This window comes from Psittacula echo (assembly GCF_963264785.1).
Source record: "Psittacula echo genome assembly, chromosome: 4".
In the NCBI taxonomy this organism is placed as follows: domain Eukaryota; kingdom Metazoa; phylum Chordata; class Aves; order Psittaciformes; family Psittacidae; genus Psittacula; species Psittacula echo.
In genome coordinates this window covers 43686839-43709315 of record NC_137738.1, presented here as the reverse complement: position 1 = coordinate 43709315, position 22477 = coordinate 43686839, and the positions used below count along the sequence as shown (strand labels likewise).

At 40.7% G+C, this 22477-nt stretch overlaps 2 protein-coding genes across 4 annotated transcripts in view; one reads left to right on the top strand and one right to left on the bottom strand.

Annotated features, from left to right (window-relative positions):
• The window catches only part of SERAC1 (serine active site containing 1), a 28504-nt gene extending 19523 nt beyond the window's left edge, over positions 1-8981 (top strand). For 2 of the 3 annotated variants that reach the window (XM_080614544.1, XM_080614545.1), the window contains exons 13-17: positions 373-473; positions 3242-3339; positions 3882-4064; positions 4519-4662; positions 6561-8981. In XM_080614544.1, coding sequence (XP_080470670.1) covers positions 373-473; positions 3242-3339; positions 3882-4064; positions 4519-4662; positions 6561-6697 — 663 coding nt within the window. In that variant the 3' untranslated portion in view covers positions 6698-8981. The remainder of the gene's footprint in view (positions 1-372; positions 474-3241; positions 3340-3881; positions 4065-4518; positions 4663-6560) is intronic. The other variant, XR_013956510.1, reaches the window with a different exon arrangement.
• A 3994-nt stretch (positions 8982-12975) lies between these two features.
• SYNJ2 (synaptojanin 2) overlaps positions 12976-22477 on the bottom strand; it is a gene marked incomplete at both ends in the record, with an annotated part of 65714 nt that continues 56212 nt past the window's right edge. Inside the window, 5 exons of the mRNA XM_080616562.1 lie at positions 12976-13773; positions 15628-15830; positions 17137-17245; positions 18229-18341; positions 19771-19905. Of these exons, the coding sequence (XP_080472688.1) occupies positions 12976-13773; positions 15628-15830; positions 17137-17245; positions 18229-18341; positions 19771-19905 (1358 nt within the window). The remainder of the gene's footprint in view (positions 13774-15627; positions 15831-17136; positions 17246-18228; positions 18342-19770; positions 19906-22477) is intronic.

The following is a 22477-nucleotide window of genomic DNA, read 5'->3' as shown; positions in this document are numbered from 1 at the left end:
TTTGATAAATAAGTAATTAGTGCTTCAAGCAACTCACATTGATATAACCACCACAGTATCTTTGTAAACTGATCAGTCCTTTTGGTAGTCTTAGTAATTTTTGTTTTACCCAGGAGAGGGAGCCAGGAGTGCACGAGTTCGTTATCTCATCCTTTGCCTAGTTTGTGGTTGGGGAACAGGCTAGAGTTCGGTAGTGTGGTATGAAAGAGTAATAGCCTAGGTGTAAGATATATTTAGGGATTAACTGAAGAGCAAATATCTTGCTTGATATTGTCCCCATAGTAACATCCTTGCTCCATTCTGCTTAATTGCTTACAAGAGTTTAAGTACCTCAATTATAAGCTGCTTTGATTTTGCTCTTCTTCAATTTAGACATGGCTGGCTTCAGACTGTCCTGCCCTTAGAGTCATTTCTGTGGAATATGATACTGACTTGAGTGACTGGAAAGCAAAATGTCCTGTTGAGGCTCACAGGTAACATACGTAATGTCTGGAGTTTGGAAGTGAGGGAGACCTGTAAAGCCGAACCTTGGGATCACCTAGTGTGAAACTAAATTTAATTTTTCCTGTTGCATTTGAAAATTATTTTGGAAAAAACATTAGGTACAGTCATGATATGCTTGAGCTTTGTAGCCTCACAGGTAACTACTTGTGGCAACTTCCTCAATTCTTACAGTCTGTTCTTCATGTTTAAGGAAGACACTAGATTATGCTGTTAGTTGATGTAAATATAACATTAGTTTTATATCTTAAGGGGAATATTTCTTAAAATGCCCCGCTAATGCTTCATAAACCCAGCAAAAAAATCTCTATTATCATGAGTATAAAGTCATATTAAATGAAGCATATCATTTTCATAGAAGTTGGAAAGTATCTTTAAGACCATTGAGTCCAACTGTTAACCCAGCACAGACAAGTCTTCCAGTAAACCATGTCCTGAAATATCACATCTACACATCTTTTAAATATCTTCAGGGATGGTGACTCAATCACTTCCCTGGGCAGCCTGTTCCAATGCTTGACAACAAGAAGGGCAACAAAATTAATGAAGGGTCTAGAGCACAAGTCTTAGGAGGAACAGCTGAGGGAACTGGGTTTGTCTAGCCAGAAGAAAAGGAAGCTCAGGGGAGACCCTCTTGCTCTCTACAGATACCTGAAAGGAGGTTGTAGTGAGGTGGGGGTCAGTCTCCCAGGTAACAGGCGATAGGACAAGAGGAAACAGCTTCATGTCATGCCAGGGAAGGTTTAGATTGGATATTAGGAAAAAATTCCCTCACTGAAAGAATTGTCAGGTGTTGGAACAGGCTGCCCAGGGAAATGGTTGAGTCACCATCCCTGAAGGTTTTTAAAAGATGGGGCACTTAGGGACATGGATAAGTGGTTGACTTGGCAGTGCTGAGTTTAAAGTTGGACTTGGTGGTCTTAAAGGTCTCTTTCAACCTAAATGATTCTGTGATTCTAAGTGAATGTTTTTCCTGTGTCCATCAGGAATAACTTTCATGTAAGAAAATTGGAAAAAGAAATATGTATCTATTTATTTTAAGATAATGTCTTTTTTATTACAAAGTGGGAAATTACATTACCTGCGATTTACAATCACCCAAGCATAGTATTTGATTAATTTCTAATTGTACATGGTTAATAAAAAAAGAAATATATTGAAAGATATTGATATTTTTAACTATCAAGAGCAAAGATGTAGAAGTAGAATCACAACCTTATGATTGCTCTAAATGTATGAGCTCTAACAGGCTCATTCACTGTCTCAAAAGTGAATTTTTATATCTCTCAGCTGTACTAAAGCCTATTGTTCAGCTGACAAGACACATGTGAGTGTCCTTTTCATATGTGTTATAAAAGCAATTCCCAGTGAGAATGCTGAGAACCAGTAGAGATGAAGTGAATTACTTTGCACAGTGGTTGCCCCAATATCCTGATGATTTCATTATCCAAGGGTCTTCTATGTTCAATTCTTGTCAACACTGCAAGGAGTAACAATGTTGCACTTTGAAGCTTGGATTGGGAATTGGCATTGGTTTTGTTTTGTTTGTACCACAGGTTCATTTTCAACCTCTAACATGTAGCTTATACTTTTCAGAGCTCAGTCTCTTAATTTATAAAGTGGAGATTATTGTGCTTTTATACTACTCCAGCACAAAACATTTGAAGATTATTGTCTGGAAAGTATAGCAGACATTGTCTGTGATTTTTTAAGTGTGTTTGGGTGGTTGATCATGTACATTGCTCCACATTTTGAGTATTGTTTAGTTAGCAACTGTTGTGGTTTAAGCCCAGGCCGTAAATTAGAACCACGCAGTCTACTTCCCCCCACCCTTTCTTCCCCCCGCTTCTGGAGGGATGGGAAGGAGAATCAAAAGAATGCAACTCCCACGGGTTGAGATAAGAACAGTTTAATAACTAAGGTATAACACAAATCACTACTGCTACCACCAATAATAATAATGATAAGAGAAATAACAAGGGAAGAGAATACAACCGCTCACCGACCGGTACCTCGCCCCCACCCCACCTTGATCCAGCCCTTCTGGGTAACTCTCAGTTACATCCTGGGCATGACGTGCTGTGGTATGGAATACCCCTTTGGCTAGTTTGGGTCAGGTGTCCTGTCCCTGCTTCCTCCTGGCTTCCCCTCCTCCCTGGCAGAGCATGAGACTCACAAAGTCCTTGGTCAGGGTAAACATTCTGACCAGCAACTAAAAACATCGGCTTTATCAGTATTATCCCCAGGTTGAAAGTCAAAACACAGCGCTGCACCAGCTACTAAGAAGGAGAAAAAATGACTGCTACTGCTAAACCAGGACAGCAACATACATTTTTGCTAGACATTAGGTATATTCTTGTTTCAGTGGATAAATTTCGTTATGCATTAATGATGCTTTCATAAAATGAAAACATAATTTTGTTACAATGTGTAAATGAAACTATATAAAACATCATAAAAAGATCTTTTGAACTAAAGGAAATGAGAGATGAGTAAATTAAAAGAAAACTTTCTAGCAAGATCAGAAAATTGCATTTAGCTTAATTCCTGACGTCTTTGTGAAGCCGACCTTACAAAACTTTTTGGCATTTTTTTAGTGTAGCAACAATAATTAAGTAATGAATGTTTTGTGTACTTAATTCACTTTCGTTAATGTGCAGCACTGACAATTCATTCTGTTTTAACATGGCCTTTTAACCTGTCATGCTTCATCATGCTTGTCTTTGTTTTTTCTTTGCAGGAAGTCTATTGCTTACAGGAGCAATGAGCTTCTTGACAAGCTCAGAGCTGCTGGAATTGGAGACAGACCTCTGGTGTGGGTATCACATAGCATGGGTGGTAAGCACATTGCCTGTTTGATACAAAGTATTTCTTTGCTGTTACATTTCAGAATCAGCTGTAGAACAAATTCAGTCGGAAAAGCCCTTACTCCGAGTAGTTTATCAAAAAACATTTGCAAAAAATGGAAAATAGATTTCTTCTTTCTTAATGCATTGTATTCATCAGCATATACATTTTGAAAGGATTTTTGCTGCTGTTTGTTTTTACTGTGTTGATTTAAAAACATAAAATCAATGAGTTGAAATTCATGTAAATGGGAACCCAGAGGCAAAATTTTCTCCATGAGCAGGCATATAGTGAGTGTCATTATCAACATTTAAAGCAAACAATAAATGGATTTGCATCGTTCTTTGATACTTCATTTTAATGCCTCCTTAGGTTTTGTTTGTGGTTTTTTTGAACTTAATCTTACATATTTGACAAACTAAGGACTAATCAGCTGAGGCAAGAATATGGTTAGTTGTTTCATGGATAATATAGCATGATCATTATTTTCACAGTGGTTTAAATCCCTGCATTAATTCAGTTTCTCTTGCCAGGTCTTCTAGTAAAAAAGATGCTGTTGGATGCTTCCAAGAATCCAGAAATGGAGAAAATTGTGAACAACACCAGAGGAATCATATTTTATAGCGTACCTCACCATGGTTCCCAGCTGGCTGAATATTCTATGAATGCCAGATATCTTCTGTTTCCATCTGCGGAGGTTAAAGAACTCAGCAAGGGTACGCTCGCTTTGCTACCATTTCACAACAGGGGTCTATGCTAATCCATCCAGGAAGCTTCTTTTTTTTAATCATGCTGTCAGAAAAAGCTGAATAAAAAGCACATTTTTATGTTTTGGGTTGAGTGTTGAATTCTGAGTAACTTTCATTTGATTGCAGAGATGAGGGGGGGAAAAGGGAGTCAGATCTGGTTTATAGTAGTATGAGCCATTTAGCAATGTAGGAATTCAACATATGCTGGACTTCAGACCCTTATCTTCTAAACAAATTCCATGCTAAGCAGAAATAAAAAATTGTTGCACATGATAGCTGGGAAAAAAGGATTAAAAGCAAAATGCTACTTCTTTTTCTGGAGTACTGATTTTTCCAAAACATCTCTAGGAATGCAGTCTAGGCAAATGCTATAATCTTATGTTCAAGATAACGCTGCACAAATTATGTTGCTCCTTCTCAGATTCTCCTGCCCTTAAGGAGCTGAATGATGACTTCCTGTCTCTTGCCAAAGATAAGAAATTTTCAGTGCTGAGTTTTGCTGAAACCTTACCAACACACATAAGCAGTATGATAAAACTGCACATTGTGCCTCTGGAATCAGCAAGTAAGTTTAATAGCCATTTAATTTATTTTGTATATATTCATGTTAGCATCATTAATGAGGAAGGATTAGAAATGCTGTGGTAGGAAGACCTCAAAAAAAAAAAAAGCATCTGTTATGTTGTGGGGTTTTTTGTTTAAACTTTTGGCTCAGTTTAAATTACAGTTTTCCTGCTAAGATCAGAGGCAGCTACATTTGTATTTTAGAATAGCAATTGTTTGTTTTGATTTCTCTAAATGTGAGGAACACTTGTTGAAAAAAAACTGGTCTAAGGTTACATTGTTATAGTCTGTTCTTTTGTAATTATGAATAACTATTGTTTATCCTTGTATAGATAGACTGAATAGTGTTTTATAAGCTCCCATGAATTCCAGCTATTTCCTCCTTTAGAAAAAAAGAAGGAAAATTAGTGAACTGCTAATGGAAGGAAAAAGTTACAATGCTGTTTTTCAGTGTGAAGAATCCATTATTTTCCGTATCTCAGGTACCCAAGCAGTAGTTTGCCTCCTGAAGAGTTTTCCCTCCATCTTTTTGCCTTCTGGAGAAGGGAAAACCGGACAGTTCTTTCTCTTGCTTTGTTCATGGGTGTTCAACTTGGAGAATTTATTTAAGTCTGGTATTTTCAGGTTTTCCGCAAGCAAAACCCTCTTCTGCACTGCCGAAGGTACCTGTAAGGCCTTGAACAGAAACCACGGCTTTGTTGGGTTTTAGATCAGGCTTTCCACCAGCTAAACCCACTAGGTTACATGCAAGGTTATTGCTTTTAAAAAGTGGGGACTATACATCCCTGTTTTCCTGAGCCAATATTTAGCAATATTTTTCCAGTGTGTCTTCCCAGGAAACAATTTTTTGTGAAAATGTTGTGATGCAATTTTATTGGCAAGGACTGAAAAACTGGGCATTCTTTTTTTTAACAAAATAAAATGAAAGAGAGGTCTGGATATGTCCTGTGCACTTAAAACATTATAGCGTGTTTCTCCTCTTCTAGAGATGACACACAATGCAGCACGTGAGCAATCTTGAAAAGCCTATGGAGGGCACATGACAGTTCAGTGGCACCCCACTCATTTTGTTCAAAACCCATGCTGACAAGCAATACGCTCAGTTTCTTATATGCATGCTTGCACATGTGAAGGCAAACCCTCATCCTGCTCTAGTGTTATTCTACATGGTTAAAGATAGAGTTCCAAGCAACATGAAAGATTTCTCAGGGGGTTGGATGAATAGATAATAAACTGGAATGTGGCAGTCATGGCATCCTAACTGGGAAGTTCACTAGTAGGGATAGTGACAGTAGTAGTGAAATCCCTAGTGTGCCCCAAAATCATTAGCTGAAAATGGAATGCTTAATTGTAGAATAGAAGTAATCTAAATTTTTCATTTCCTCTGAAATGTGTGTAGTGATTTGTGGCATATTTCAGGTTCACTCTAGTTCCGTATTTAATCTCCACATCCAAGTATTTTTATAAGGAATGTGGGCAATTAGTGATGATCAGAATCTGGATACCCTAGATCTAAACCCTATCCCTGTTCACGTCAATGCTTAAACTTCAGTCAGGACTTTGCTGTCGATCAGATGCTGGTAAATGAAGTTTTGATTCTTCAGAGTTGTCTATATGGAGAAATGTACATTAGCGTATTCCCAATAAAGATAGTTGAACTCTGACCTGGTGGTTTACCACTGTGGGTTTTGTAGCAGTGTATAGCTCTATCTGACCCTAACAGTGTGTATTGATGCTTTTAGCACATTAAAAAATAACGAAGACAAAACAATTAAATTGAAGATAGGCAAAGTTGCTTTTGAGGGAGGAATTGCTAATGCAAGATGTACTTTTCAGTCCAGGTGATCTTACTAACTTCTGTAATTTTTTCTTTCTGTTTTTTTTTTTTTCCTCTTCCAGAGTTAGGAATTGGAGACCTTATTCCAGTGGATGTTAATCATCTAAATATTTGTAAGCCAAAGAAGAAGGACGCTTTCCTGTACCAACATACACTGAAGTTCATTCAAGATGTTTTAGCCCAAGAACTTGGAGATTGATGTTTTGCCATCCTTGGCTGCTTATTTATTTCCTCTATTTGGCATAACACAGTAAGTTCTTCTCCTAACACTTGTTGGGGGATCTGCAGAACTACGAAGATGCTATGTCAATAGTATCTTCAGCTAAAATAATTTCAGCACATCTCCAACTTAGATACTTCTCCAACTTATTTCTAAAATATATTCAAAACAAATACAAACTGAAGTCCTATAAACCTGGCAAAAAGAGAATGTGTGTTGGCTTAGAGTGACCATGATCTGTCAACAAAATGTGTGTAATACTCCAGCACTTAGTCTACAGGTATCCCTCTGGAGCAACACAGCTCAACTATGGAGGGTGCCCAGGGTATCTTCTTTATAAAGAACAAAAAAAGAGCTTTCTGGAGATGTGTGGTCTCATTAAGGTAACTATACATCTGGGACTAAAATCTTACAGAGAGGATCAGAAACAGGTGATACTTTGTTGTATCAAAGGGGAGAAGCAGCATGTGGCTGCCTCAAAGCTTTGGTTTACAGGCCATGTTAAGTTTTCTGACCAGAGCCTGAAGAAGCACATCCAAGTCAAGGAAAGTAGCATTTTGGTCTAGTGGCCAAATTACAGGAGGTTTTGTAATTTGCCTTTCATTTAATAGACCACTCAGATTTGCCAGCAAATACAGCTTCTGTTTTCTGGTAGAGATAGGTTGGTTGCATAGACAACTACACTTGTTTTAATCTGTTTGTACTAATGAAAACAAAAGCAGCATTCACCTTGTACATTTCTCTCTTAACCTTAGCAACTTGTGAGATTTCTTTCTTTAGGACAGTGTATATCTGGTCAGACTCACAGCATTTCTGTGCTTGTTCACATGGAAGATACAGAACAGAGGATTAGCTCTTTTGCTTTACTCTTAGGACATATGGAGAAGATGGTATATTCAAATCCTCAGCTCATGGTACTCATTTAGAAACTTCTTTTGCTGATTTAAAGAAAAGCATTGAAAAATGCTCAAGTGGAATAAGGCAAATGTAGGCCTTGACAAGAAAGCTAATGCTTAGAGTTTGGAGCTCAGGTAGAGAAAAGTAATGCAGGAATAAATTCAGGTGATCTTAAGTCCCACTGGAAATGTGGAAGATCCCAGATATTTTTGGATTGTTGGGGCCCAAGTGTGTTTAGCAGTGTAGATACAGAGCAAAGACAGCAGTGTTGTCTTACTTGAGTTTATATTAAAGATACCTTAGCAGTACTGATTAAGTATTTTTTAGCAAAAAGAAAATATGGCAGCACTCAGTCACTTTTATGAAGTCTTAGTTTGCAATGTAGTTAAAAGCAGCCTCATCTAATTGTGGTCTCTTTCTTCCTTCCACCCACTTCCCCAACCCTCTCTGAAAACAAACATAGGCTGTGATGAGGCTACTCTGTCATAGCTGACCACTGGTTAAATAAGGCCTGTACTGATGACAGGCTTAAGATGTCTCTTAACATCACCCATGTGAGATAGATCTAATGTCACTGGCCTTAAAATTGCGGCTATGAAAGCTACCAGACGTGGAATGCGCCTTGCAGTTCTGCAGAGGCTTGGTGCAGGCGCCAGTGGCTGTTGCAGGCCTGTCAGGTCCTGAGGCCACCTCAGTTGTTCCTACTTCAAGGCACTCCAGCCCAGGGGGACACTAGATCTGAAAATGCACCTCTGGAAGTTGAGCTTTGACCTTCTGGAGTTGCATAGTGAAATTCACAGGAGCAGTGCAGAGAAGTACAGCACCATGCTGGCAAGAAGAGCATGTTTTCCCCCTAACCAAGACGTAGGTAAGAACATTGCATGGAGGTATTTCGGATAGATAGAAAATGCAATGAAACTGTCAGAACTTCTAAAGAGGTTTATCCTTTTTACACTGTGGTTTGAATATATTATTTAAATATATTTACTGAGTGTAAATATATTAGAACACTTTGTATTCACAAAGTAGAGGGTATGTGGAATTCATTGTGAATAGACAAGACTTCTAATAACTGAATGCGTGTTTAGTGTGACAAATCTTGTATGGATTTTTAATAGACTTCTTATTTGGCTTACAGGGATTCATGTCAATAACATTACATGTTCATCTCAGTAAATGCATCTCTAATTTGTTACTGTAACTATGGCAACTTTCTCCTTTTTGTAACTGTATGTATAGATGTGTGTAACTTTTAAAATGAATATTTTAAGGGGAAGTTGGGGGTTGGTTTTTTTAATATAGTAATGAAATGTGTTTTTAAAAATGTCCTAGATATGCCATAAAAGCTATTAAAGTTGAATGACCTGCCAAATGAGTACTCCAGATCATGTTCACTTTTGTTAAGGACCTGCTTTGTTTTTTAGTGACTGTCTCGTGCTGGGAGAATGCCATATGTACCCTTCATCTTTGGAAAGAGGTGTAGTACTGCTGGCGCAGTCGGTCATCAGTGTTTTACCAGACTGAACAGTTTTTCAGTTGTGCTTTTGGATTTTGCAGTGGGGCTTCCTAAACCATGTACTGACATTGGTTTGAGGGCCAGAGGAGGGTTTGTTGTGTAGCATTTGTGTCTGCTTCCCATTAGAAACTTAGGCTTTCAGGCTTCTCTGGTGCCACATTAATTCAGAATATTGCCATTATGTCAATTCTTAGGTCTGAAATTATGTCCTTAATCCCTCCTAGCTGGGGATCCAATTTGCAAGTGTGGCTGTGGCTGACAGGTACATGTGAGTTGTCTGCAAAGATGGTATCTTGTCTGTGTTGTGGCATCCAGGATTAAAATAGTAAGACAAGCAGGAAGGGCTCATAGTTTGTTAATCTTCTTGCACTTGTGGTCCAGCACTCTTGTATAACTGTATTGGTATTTCTAGTAGCAACAGTCATCAAGTTTTTAATTCCTGTAATTACAGTAGTGTAAACTGGTTTTCACTCTGATTTATGCTCGTAGTGCCAGGCAGCAGCTCGAGAGGAGACATTTTTCCATCTGGTGAAAATGGCAATTCTGGACAAAAAGGAAAAAGCAAAAATGTTGTTTTGTCAGAGTGGAAATTCTGAATAATATTTTGGGGTTGGTTCTCCTTGTTTGCTTCAGTGATCAGCCACCTAAAAACGCTTAATCCTGATTGAGAAGGGTCTGAGTTTGCTGTAGTGGTTTCCCAACCACAGAGCAAGCTTGGCCCTCCTTTGCTTCTGATCCTTAAAACTAGAACCCAGGTCACAAGCACCTGCCTCTGAAAAATCCCTCAGCTGGGGCGCTGAACATCAGTGTGGAAGGTAATCTGTTGAGCCAGGAGATTCCTCATTCATTGCTGTAACCTTTTCAGCAAAACCGACCGTTCCTTTCCCTTGATTTGCTGTGATTGACCAGTATATGCTGTCACTGATGGTATAAGCCAGCTACCTGCCAGGATTCATACTTTAAGAGGCAGCTGGCCACATAGATAGTCATAAGGTAGAATGCTAAAGGCCACATACTTCTCTTCTTCAAGGAGACTAATAAAGCAGATTTTATTTGACTTGTATAAATCCAGTTTAATGGGCTTTCCTGCAGCTTTCCAGATACCTCTTTCATTAACATGTAAATTAGCTGTCCTAGAGCTGCTAATTATCTTTGCAGAAAACATTGGCTATGGCCATATAACGAACTCTTTTTTACTGTTCTTGATGTTTCATACTGAAGTATGCCTGTATCTCTTCTGTTCCAAAAGATATACAGATTCACTGTATCTCTTCTGTTAAGAAGAGGACGAAGAGGTTACAGCTTTGTGTTGTCTTGTAGGAAAACAACTGTCTGGCTTCAGCATTATTCACCAGCCTCCCACCACATTAAATGAACACTCAAACAAGAAGCTTAGCACTGAATTTGGTTGGTTTGCCCTTTGAAGGATTTGGGATTTTTTTTTTAAGTAAGTGCCTGGCAAAGAAGGCAGGAGAGAAGGATGGCAGGTGCTCGGATAAAGGCAGCATCTGCTCTTATAGGGTGTGCTGTGTCCAAAATTTGGCAGTGAAACAGGTAGGCATAACAAGTAATAAAATTGCTGAATTCCAGTTTCCAAGACGCTAACAAGAAAATTGATTTTCATATTAAAAAAATCGTAATTCTGAACACCAAATTCTGAACTTTTTAAATACATCTTTCCTGGAAAAAACCCAAGGGATTGTTTTCAGCTTCACCAACTGCTTAAAAATGGTCTCTGTCCTTTAATAATAAAAGAAAAGAAAGATCTTGGTGCTTCTCTTAAGAAGTCACCATGACAAGCTCCAATCTGTTTGTTATTTTTAACTGCCTGCTTTGAAAAAATGGCATCCACAGGGTATAGTTTTACTGCACAGGCAAGGCAGCAAGAGCAGTAAGACACATTTAGCACTATGGATTATCTTTGCCAAATCTTGGGTTCCTGAGAAGCATGACTGCTGTGTTACTAATAAACAAGAGATGACTTCATTATGAAGATCAAGCCTGTGTTGGGCTGAGCAATACTTCATGAGTCAGCCCACCCTGGTAAGTGAACACTGGGTGCATGTAACGAAGAAGCAGGACAGGCACGCAGGAGTACTTGGCTGGTGCTCACAGTGGTTAACAGGGCTGCTTCCCCTATCAGTGCTGTTGTGGTCTGAACCATTGCACATTATGATCTTTTAAACCTCTTGTTAGTGAGAACCTGCATAGAACAGATGATGGTAGCTGCCTGGTAGTGTTCGTGCGTTGCAGCTGCCTTCTAGGTGTGCTCCCTTTGCAGATGCATGGTGCCCCTGAGCAACAGCTTTTTTTCACAGTGGTGCACATGCTTCTTAAATGCAGCCTTAAATATAGTTGCCCATGTCTAATTCCAGTTTTTAGCCTTCTCAGCTCATGTTCAGTGATCCCCTGATGCAGCACAACTTTATCACAGCTGCCAGGGGATGGGAATGGGATGCATACGGCAACTCCTTCCCTGGTACAAAACAAACAGGCTGCATAGCTGATGATCAGCAGGAGCACACAGAGCAGTAGCTCTACACACTCCCACACCATACCTGCCTACTGGTTTGAGGTTCAAAGTGAGTTTTACTGTGAGCAAATTAGGCTACAAGAGACTGCTCCCCACTGCAGGAGGGTCCTGCTGTTCCCAGTCATGTGCTTGTGGCTTAGTTTCAGGATGTAACAGCCTGTGTTGCATGTGCTTAGACTTGAGTTCCAAGAGCAGCTCTTTCCTCATCTGCATTGTGGGAATGAAAGATTGCCATGGCATTTTCCTACAAAGCACAGGATGGAAACAGGGACACAACTACTGAATTACCAAGCTGCCTTTAGCATAAGACGTGAATATGCCAATGACTTAAGCCATCAGCTGGTCTCAACTATTCTCCGTATTTCCATTGTATTCCTATAGCTAACACATGAGCAGATGACAGTGTTTCTTCAAAAAGGGACTGTCACTGTCCACGTGCTATTTCATTGTGAAGTATGTTTTTTGGCATTGGCTTGCTGTGAACAAAAACTATGGTGAGTTTTGGAACCGTGCTAGAAAACCAACTAGGGATGCCTTTAATCTCTTTGTAGGTCAGAGCAGTTTTGAGTAGCTCCCCAGTCCTTTTAGAACAGTTGACGCATGTTATTACAGCACAGCACTTCACTTAACAGAGGTCTGTTGTAATATGCAGATCCACTTGCCTCATTTGGAGTAAAACCGGGCATTTCTTGCTGACCACTTCTCCTGGTTCTGCTGCACAGCCTCAGCACACAGCGTGCATTTTACTTTAACACAGGAATGAGTTTAACAAGGCAAATACTAGGGCCTGCCACCACGGCAGCTAGTTGAGATCTACAAGAAGATACTGCATAAGCTTTGATTGCACAACAGAAAGTAAGTAGCAGAACAACACCAGCATTACTGTTGTAGCTATACTGGTGTCTCCTTGGTGTTAGTTCCAGAATACTGCAGCAGTCCAGCTATTTCAGATAAGGGTGCTTTATTTCAAGTGACAGAAATGGATTAATATATAAATTTCACAGGAAAATGTTTTTCTGAAGGTCTTTTATCCGTACATCATTACATGTTCTTATATATGATTTGTACCTGAAATAAAACATCTTAAGATGGATTAATAAAAAGAAATAACTTAGAATAAAGAACTTTTCAAACAAGCTGTAGATAAGGTTAGGTTGTATATACATGTCCCTCCAGGGGCAGAATCTTTACCTTTAAACATGAAATGTAGCCTGGACAGATAATCTATTCCCTTAAATAAAAACCCTTGTGCAAAAGATTGATTTTGCATTAAAATTACAGTTTCTATAGGAACAATAAGGGGACAAAATTTTACAATTCTAAATCAGTATTTGCCTTCATCAAGCTATTTTTGTTTTGCTCTAAGACAGGAAGTTTGTTGAATCCTTCTGACAGGCCACTGCTGTCTTCGTCATCACTAAATGTAACCCAGTGACTGAAATCTTTCAAGCTGGGGTGTTCTAGACTTTCTGGAGGGTGTGCTGAAGAAGCTGATGCCACCTGCATAGAAAGAGGGCAGGAACAATCTAGGTCCAGGTCCAAAAGATTGGTGTTCTCTGCAAGGGAGGTGGTATCTGAGAGCTGTGCATGCTGGCTGCCTGATACAGGAGGATACTGAAGGTTGGCCATCAATACTGTGGTGCTTGGTGCCAGTTGCTTAGTTGTGTTGTCTTCTGGGCTGGTAGAGAAGGTAGGAGCTGAGAGAGATGTCTGCATGGGCCCGTGAGCATCCTGAGTGTGAGGGCAGAGCCCAGGATTATTGTTGTTGGAGTTGAACATTAGCCCACTAAAAAGTGGGTTGTCACTGCTCTGGAGAACTTGCAGATGAAGAGCTGCAGGAGCCGACTTCTTTCTTCTTGGTGGTACCTTTGGGGCAAAGGAGGCATTTTGGGGAGGCAGTGCAATGGCCTCAGCCATGTTGGAGGAGAGGGCCTGCCTTTCACTGCTCCCCCTGCTCTCCTGAGGCTTCCCAGGTTGTGTGGTTCTGGGTTTAGGGACTGGAGTAATCCTGGTTGGAGTAAGAATAGGTCCAGCTTCTAGACAGGGCTCTGGAAAGCCAAAAGGAGACTGTGCTGGCTGTTGGTCAAACTGCTCTTCTGTAGATGTGGCCTGAGGGGAAAAAGGAACAAGAAGAAATGTGAGACTAAAAAGGGAACCTTTAACTCTGAGTCACTGCTAGTGCAAGTCTTACTGATGGCATTACTGAGAAAAGCTGACAGTACTGGAATGAAAAAGAGCAGTACAAAGAGGAGGCTTGACAGTGCAGTTTTATACTGCACCTGCTTGGTTCTGTTCTCACATGTTGTGCCTTGGACCTACGCTCATTTACAGAGTTCTGGCTGAGGACGAGGACACTATAGCTTGTTCACTCCCTGTATGAGAAATACATCTCTTTCTGAGTCTCTCTTTCCTGTTAGGATTTTTCTCCAGGCCCAATTAACACAGCTCTGAGGAGTTACTTATTTGTTACATCTCTCTGCTGACTAATATTATTTAAGCAAGAATGCATAGGAAGAGCAAAATTAGCACATGCCTTTGGGTATATGCTGATAGATAAGTCTGAAGAACAACTATCTTCAGTTGACCCAATAAATGCACTAATGGCTCTGTCATGTCTCACTGATGCTAGGAACAGAAGCTAAAAGTAAGCTGTCCAACTACAGTCTAGCATATATTCACCATTTAAAACTATATAAATAATTGGAGCCCAGCCCAGTCCAGGAGGGAAAGGGCTGCTTCAGGTTTCTCACAACTCTGTGTGACTGAATGAAAGCATTTTAATTCTTTATTATTCTTTCACAGTATTAAAATATACAGGCTTTTCAATGCAGCCAAAATATTTAGTTAATATTTCGTAATGGACATATCCCCTGACACTTCTGTCTATATGTTGTTGATAAGTGGCCTACATTTGCTTGCATGCTCTCTTAACGATAGAGGTGGATTGGATAGAGGTTTTGAAGTACACAACTCCCGTCTGAACTCACTCAGACAGAGGAAGAAGTGGAAACCTGAAGCAGAGTCAAACTGAAATAGATAGATTTCTGCAGGACATCTCATGTAACTAACACCAAAACAGCAAACCCTCTGAGTGCCTTTCAGGAGCACCCTGGGAATGGTGACAACACAACCAGACCATTTCTTGTTACTGAGTGTTTAAGGAAAGGGCATGCACTGTGCGCTCTGTGTTTTTTACTTCTGTGAATGTGAAATGTAGAGAAGACACAAAGTCCGTTATAGGGAAAGGATGAATGCCTTTACAAAGGAAGGTAAGGCAGGAGTCCTAATAACTTAGAACAGAGCTTTCTAGCAGAGGTTCTGTCAAAGGAAGAATATAAAAGATTATATTTGTCTTTCTTTTGTACCTAAATTGCTTTCACCACTAAATAATCACTTTAGCAGCTCTAGAGGTGAACTATTATCTCTATTGTAGAGACCTGACAGAGACCTCCAGGCTTGCATTTTTAAGAACTATTGAGTAGAATCCACCATTCAAAGTGAAAGGATGAATCCCAAGGTGTGTGAGCAAAGTTAGATGTCTCTGAACATAATACAGAACAGCATACTGATGGTGAAGCTGCCTCAAATCCTTACAGAGCAGACCACTCATGATGCGGTCAGAAGTAAACACTGTGATAAGGAAGGGATGAGTCTTAAATCCTGAGAAGCTTTAGACAAACCAGAAGAAAAATAACAAAATCTAAAAGAATGGACTGAGAAATAGAAAAGCTGAATACAACCAAGTAAGGAACTCACGGCTCTCTTTTCTTTCTGATCTTTCTTACATTTTTACACTCTGGTGACTACAATACACAAAATCATTTCAGTGCCTGCTGGCTAAGAGCTTCAAATGACAGGACTTCATACACAAAACTGTTTAACAGGCCACCCCTCCTGCCATTGCTCTTCATTGTTACATTCTGTAATGGAGGCTTGGATGCATTTTGCTGCCAACTATCTTACATTTTCCACCTTGACTCTGGTCCGTTGCAGCGGTACTGGCTTCTTTGTAGTTGGAACTTTGGGTGGTGGGCGATGGGGCACAAGCACTGGTCCTGCTTGTGACCCTTGAAATGATGCTGACTTTGTCAAGCTGGGAAGAGGCTCTGCTTTGGTGAAGGATTGGTTTTTAGTTGGAGCAGGCTTTACTGCATCCTCCTGTAGTCCTGAAATACAAAACCAAATAGTGTCTTGGCCTGATCAGAATGTAGCTTCAAGGTAATTTCTTTCAGTTATGTTTCCCAAAAAGTGAATGCCTAAAGGGCTGGCTCAGGCCAGGAAGGTTTTAGAAATAAACCCAGACCTTTGCAATCCCGTCACATCTGTACGAGGCAGTTAAGAAAAAATTCCCTTGCCTGGAATACTTTCATGCCAAGTCAGCAGTACTGTGCCACCATTTTGCCAAGTGGAAAAAACACTGGCTGGGGGTCAGCAGTACAAGACTCAAGTTGTGAGTCTCCTTTTGCCTTGGTTTCCTTTTCTGGAAAATCAAGGTAATGCTGCTAAGCACATCTTGTACTTTGGGAAGAACTATATATGCCAACTGGTTGTACAGCACAAGGGACTGAAAAGTGATACTGACAGGACAAGCTTCCTGAGTGAAATGCTTAATGTGAATTTCAGAATCAATGGAGAGTAAATGTGATTTCAAAGCCAAACGAACAGTACTCTCTGAGGAACAAACATCAAGATGCCTTTATAGTATTTCTAATTAAACTGGATTATTCCAGACTGCATTTGCTTCATTTACACATGAAAAGGGATGTTTTCTTTCTAAACTGAGAGCCTTGCAAACTCAGGTAGCTATCTCAGAGTCATGCTGCATTCCTTCTCATTCATACAGCATCAGCAGAAGGACAACTTGCAGCCCTGGAAGGTATATTCAACACCACCTATGTTTCAATACCTAAGCTGGTTTCCTGCTCTAACCTACCCTCGTAAGAAGCTCTTCTCCAGGGATTAGACAGTCTAAACACAGAGTGGTTTTTTAGCTCAGCTATTCAAGCTACAGTAGTGCAAGATTCTGTCCAGGTTACAGCTATACTTGCTGCCCAAATACGAACAGAATCCAGGTTATTTCTCCCACTGTTGTACTTGCTTTTTAGTTCTGCTTGGACTAGTGAGCATTCACCAAACAAAGCAGCAAATATCCTTTATGCAACCCTGAGCTAACACAGGTACCATCAGTTTAGTAAGATCCCATCCTTATCTTTTAATTTTCAGACTAAATCTGGACATAAATAGCCCAAGGTGCTCTTAGTAACAGGTTCTAAAATGAAATACACAACTTGAGTCATCTTGGAAATGAAGGTTAGCATTATCAAACCTGTCAGAGAATACCAAGTACAACCTTGCCTGAATGTGTATGTCAGTGTTCAGGTGAGTTTCTGAATAGTAATATGTGCTTCTGGGCTATGATGGAATGGATGAATACACCTGCAGTTTTCTTTAAATAAAGATTTCTGTGCTCACCTCCTTTAGCTTCCATAAGACATCTAATAGCTTCTTCTGCTTCCTCAGCTGTGGTGGTTTTGATCTGCTTGACATTGTAAGGTTTACTTATTCCAGTCCGGACTTTAGGCTTAAAAAAAAATACAAGAATGAGTGATCTTGAGAGAACTGATTTTTCTAGTATGCCTGTAATCCTACAGCTAAGCTCAGATACCTGCAAAGCTCTGGTTTTGCCAGTGGCTATTCAACAATCTATAAATAATACAGCAATGGTGGGGGGTCTTTTGGAAGATACTACATCTTTGTTACCACTAAACAGACAGACCAATGGTTTATTGTCACAGCTAGTCCCCTAGCCATCCCTTGTTCAATACTTTGGGGTTCTTATCCAATGAGACAGGAGTTGGGAGGTGTTCCCACATTCTGGTGTTGGTCTCCTCAAAGGTCTAGCAGCCTTGCTGGCAATGGTCAGGAGTTGTATTCTGGGCACTAGTATGGCCCATCAAAAAAGAGGTGAGAAAAGAATCAAAGCATATTATTGTGGTGTTGAAAATTCAAGTCAGCATCTGCCAAAAAGCAACACGTGGAATAAACCAACAGTGCCCCAGTCTTGCACCACTCTCTCTCCTTCTTTGGCCTCTCTAATTCCTAGCAAATTAATAACATTTATGTGGTGTCTAGCAGGTCCTACAATCTAGTATTACAGTACAAAGAAGTTCATCTTGGCATTTCCAGCTCAGGTATGTGATGGACTGCCTTCCTTGTACGGCAGGTGTGTCATGGAATCACAGAACGGTTTGGGTTGGAAGGGGACCTTAAAGATCATCAGTCCCAACCCTCCTGCCATGGGCAGGGATAGCTTCCACTAGACCAGGTTGCTCTAAGCCCCGTCCAGCCTGGCCTTGAACACTTCCAGAGATGGAGCTATTCACAACCTTTCTGGGCAACCTGTTCCAGTGCCACACCACCCTTATAGTGAGGAGTTGTTTCCTAATATTTAATCTAAATTTACCCCCTTTCAGCCATGTACATGGTGTTCAGTGGCTACTGTGTCCGCATGGATGGGGGTGATCAGGACAAAACTAAGCGGCCACGCTGAGTGGCAGGACTCACTGGCTGCTGAGGGGCTCCAGGTAGCAGCTTTGCCATTGCCAGGATGGAGGAGGAGGAGTGGCTTTCTGGAGAGAGGGAACCATCCGAGGGGGGCTTTTTGCTTGGTGTTCCAGCTGAAAGAGAAATAAAAATGGCTTTTTACATTCAAGAGCTAGTCCAACATTTTATCTGCAATGGAGCAAAAGCAATGTGCTTTGAAATTGTTTGTGGTAAGTAAAAAAGATGCTGTCACTCTCCCTGCTCCTCCAGGAACAGACTTTGAGTAAGATGTTCCCATAGGATACTGGGGACTTTGAGTCCCTCTGCCTGAGCGTCAAAAGCCAGACACTTTCATCTAGAAGGAGTGATGGGGCTGAATTATTACGGACTAATCTAAGCTGAAAAAAATTATCAAAACAGAATGAAATGCTGAAATCTAGAACTGCTGCAGGAAGCAATTTCCTAGTTAGTCTTGCTTTCATTTAATTCATTTAATAACCTCAGCTGAGCATTAACACACAATCACAGAACACCAAGTTGGAAGGGACCTCAAGAATCATCTGGTCCAACCTTTCTAGGCAAGCATGGCCTAGACTTGATGTCCCAGCACCTTGTCCAGCTGAATCTTTAAAGTGTCCAACATCAGGGAATCCATCATTTCCCTGGGGAGATTATTCCAATGGCTGATTGTTCCATTTGTGAAAAAATTTCCTGTGTCCAGTTGGAATCTCCCCAGAAGTTCCAGGCACAGAAATACAGATACCAGAGTTGTCACTTCCGTGCAACGAGACTTTGAAATGAATGTGAATAATCCCAAATAACTCATCTTTCAGTAGCAAGTCTGACAGAACCTTTAATTTAAGACTGAAAAATATACACAGAAAAGAGACTTTAGGGCTGCAAGAAAAATGTGATAGCTTGTGTCCTACAGAAGGTGAAGATGATTATGCGGATCTAGCAATCAGCATTCATCCAGAAGCAGCCATAAAAACAGAAGCAGCATAGCACTGATGGCATCTCAGCTGGGTAAAGCTTAGGTGAAGAGCATCACTTCCCCTTTGTGCCTCACTGAGAATTATCATCCACGTTGCATTTGTTTCTCATAAACACAAAATCAAGAACTGCTTGCAAAACAGGAAAGGACAAAAACTGTCCAGAACACATATTTTGTCAAAGCTTTTTAACAGGAAAATTACAATTAAGTCAGAAACAAAGAAACGGTAAGAAAACACTCAGTGACATTGAAAGTCAACAGGCATAAATACTGATATTAATTTTTATTGCCACAACGTGGCTGGTTAACTGGCTAACCTGAATTAGTATGGAACATATGGGCCATTCCATCCTCACTAAAGGCATTTGTTTGTGGAGAATCTGTCACCCTAAGGGCAAACTTCTCCCACTAACTGCAGCCACAGTCAGGCTGAAACAGACTGGGAAGCAAGTGTGAATACCTCAACAGCCTCATATTTCAGAACAAGGTACTACTTTCTGTGGCACCTACAATTGGCAGCAAAACTGTTCAGGTGGTGCCAACATAAGGTTAAAGAAAGTTAAACTCACCTGGAGGGGGAGGCCTCTGTGGTGGCTGAAGTGGCCGAGGCCTGGTAGGAATGGACAGAGACCTGCTTGGAGGCCGGCGACGGCATTCCTCATCCACCTCCAGCTCCCGCTTCAGATCGGCCAGGTCTGAATCATCTAGGGAAATTTTAGGAAGAATCTGTATTAGATACCTGCTGGGTGAGATGCACCAAATTTGGATGGTCAGGAGAGAGGGAATTATGAATGGCAAGCCTCAACCAGGTATCTCAGCCATATGCTGTGGCTCCTTTCATCTTGTTTTGCTCTCCCTAAATGTCTTCCTGCTCCCACTCCAAGAAACACATACCCTTTTGTCAGACACTTCTCTCTCTCCCCTTTTGCAGCATTTATTAACTGTTTACACCAACACAAAGACTGCCTGCATCTGATTTCAGTGTTACTAGTCACCGTACCAGGTTCTGAGCTTTTCACAGCCAGAATTGGTGGCAACTTGTTCTCATTCAAACTTTGTTGTGACAGCCACAAGGAGGCTAGTTAATCACAGCCAATCCCTTGTTCTTCCTTCCTGAACACAGGAATTTCCCTCTGAAGATTAGACAACTTTCCTTGCTCAGGAGAACTGTTTTATGCCAGTGAAAAATCTGAACGGCTCACATGTCACGTCTCTGTTTTCCAGAGAACAACTGCCTCAGTTTGGTAGCCCCTGGCTGCACCTTACATGACTAGGTAATTTCACAGTCTTTCCTTCTGCCTAAGCCTCTCTGACAGCTCAAGGAGTGAGAAGCAGTGATTGCTTTTGTCTCCCCCTCTGCTACATGGAGGGCTTTCAATTCAGTTCTCTTACCCTGCCACAACTACCCAGCCATGCAGCTCTGTTCTTTAGTGCTCCAAAATTCTCTGGGTTTAGTTTTGTCCCTGAGGCTTGGAGAGGATGGGGAAGGAGCTGTGTAGCAGCAGTCTCTCATACTTGAGGCATTTTTACACAAGTTCTTGTTTTTCAGAAGGCTGTGCTCTGCAGGGAATACCAAGCTGCCTTACAGTTCCCATCTCCCACTCAGCAGCGGATGGTAGCCACAGAGACAGAGTCTGTGATCTGCCCAACCTGCCCTCCCCCTTCTCTTTGCATTTTCTGTACTTCTAAGCTGCAAATACACATTCATCAGTAGGATGCAAGCAGTCATGCAGGCCCCTAAAAGCACGGCTTGAAATTCTGGCAGTAACACTGAACACAGATAAAAAACAGCCATCACCACTCTATCCCCATAAAAGGCTGCTGGTTTTAGGCTACAGCTTGCAGTGACATCAGTTTTGTGAGGCTATGCCCTTCTTTGACCTCAGAAACATACATACACACTGTTCTGCCCATCACTGGTTTCCATCAGTGTCTAAAATCAGCTATACAATCATCATACCTTCGATTGGGAGTTACTCAGCCAGAATTGGAAGCTCATGGACACATCTGAAATTGCAGAGACTTTCAAGATGGATTGAATATATAATATTTTGAGCTTTGTGAGATCATGACCGCACCTTGACCTTCTTCAAACTATATAATCTCCATTTACTTTGTGATATTTTTTTGTGGAAAAGAGTTAGTGTGGGTGAAAAGAATCACTGCAATTCTCTGTAGCTTAATGAATCATCACACAGTAGACCAGAGGTGTTTGGAGGGCAAGTCATCCTATAATACAAAGTGATTGGCTTTACAGTATTTAATAATGACAGATTACTTCTCAACTCGGGGCTAGGTTTCTGGGTCTGGCCACACTGCACTCAGCATGACTCAAGGCAGGCAAGAAAGCTGTATATCACTCTGTTTGGAAAATCTGTGTAAAGTTAGGAATTTCATTTAATCTTTTTGAACTCTACTTCTGACTCAGTCGTTGAAAGTATTAAAGTTTTCACTTGTATATCAGAAGACAAAGCACTTCTGAGAGAGCACAGAATGACAGCTACTGAATCACTTGCTGTCACAATGAAGTGTTCAGTGCATGACCCAGCCTGTCAATGCTTGGTCACCAAAGCATGCCCTGATCACATTCCACTGTAAGACCTCCACTGGTTTGACTTGTTCTTGCTGCAGGTTTTATCAGTATTTTCTTCACAGCTTTATCTTCCCTTTATTGAGTCAGTTTCCATTAACATACAACAAGCCAGGTGACCAGGAAAAAAGGTAACAAATTTATGAAGCACTAAAAGAATGAATATACCTGTTTTGTGAACCTCAACTTCTTCAAAAATAAATAAAATGGGAAAAAAGAAGAAACTTTAGGCCTCCTTGAAGTATGCTGTTTGAACAAAACCACTCCTGTACTTTCCAGCTTACACCTGACTGCACTGCCACAGCTATTGCTCAAAGGACAGAGCCAAGCCCATCACTGAATCTACAGGATTCCTTTGGTTTGATTTTGCTCAGTCCTTCACTTATAGGAAAATAACAGACATTTTTTTGTGGTATACTCTGGTGCCAAACAACATGAAATGGATAGAAAGACTTAATTTCTCCTGACTGCAAAAGGAAACCAGCATTTCTCAGCATTCTTGCCTTGCCTTGGCTACAGAGAAGGAGGATGTAAGCTTTATTATTTGTGTTGCTGTTACGCCTGAGGACCTCAGCTACTGTCACGAACTCAAAGGAGAGGTTGAGCATGAACATGTACCAAAAAGATGATCCTCATCTTTGGAGGACCTGAAAATCAAAATGAACAGGGAAATACAGACAAAAGGA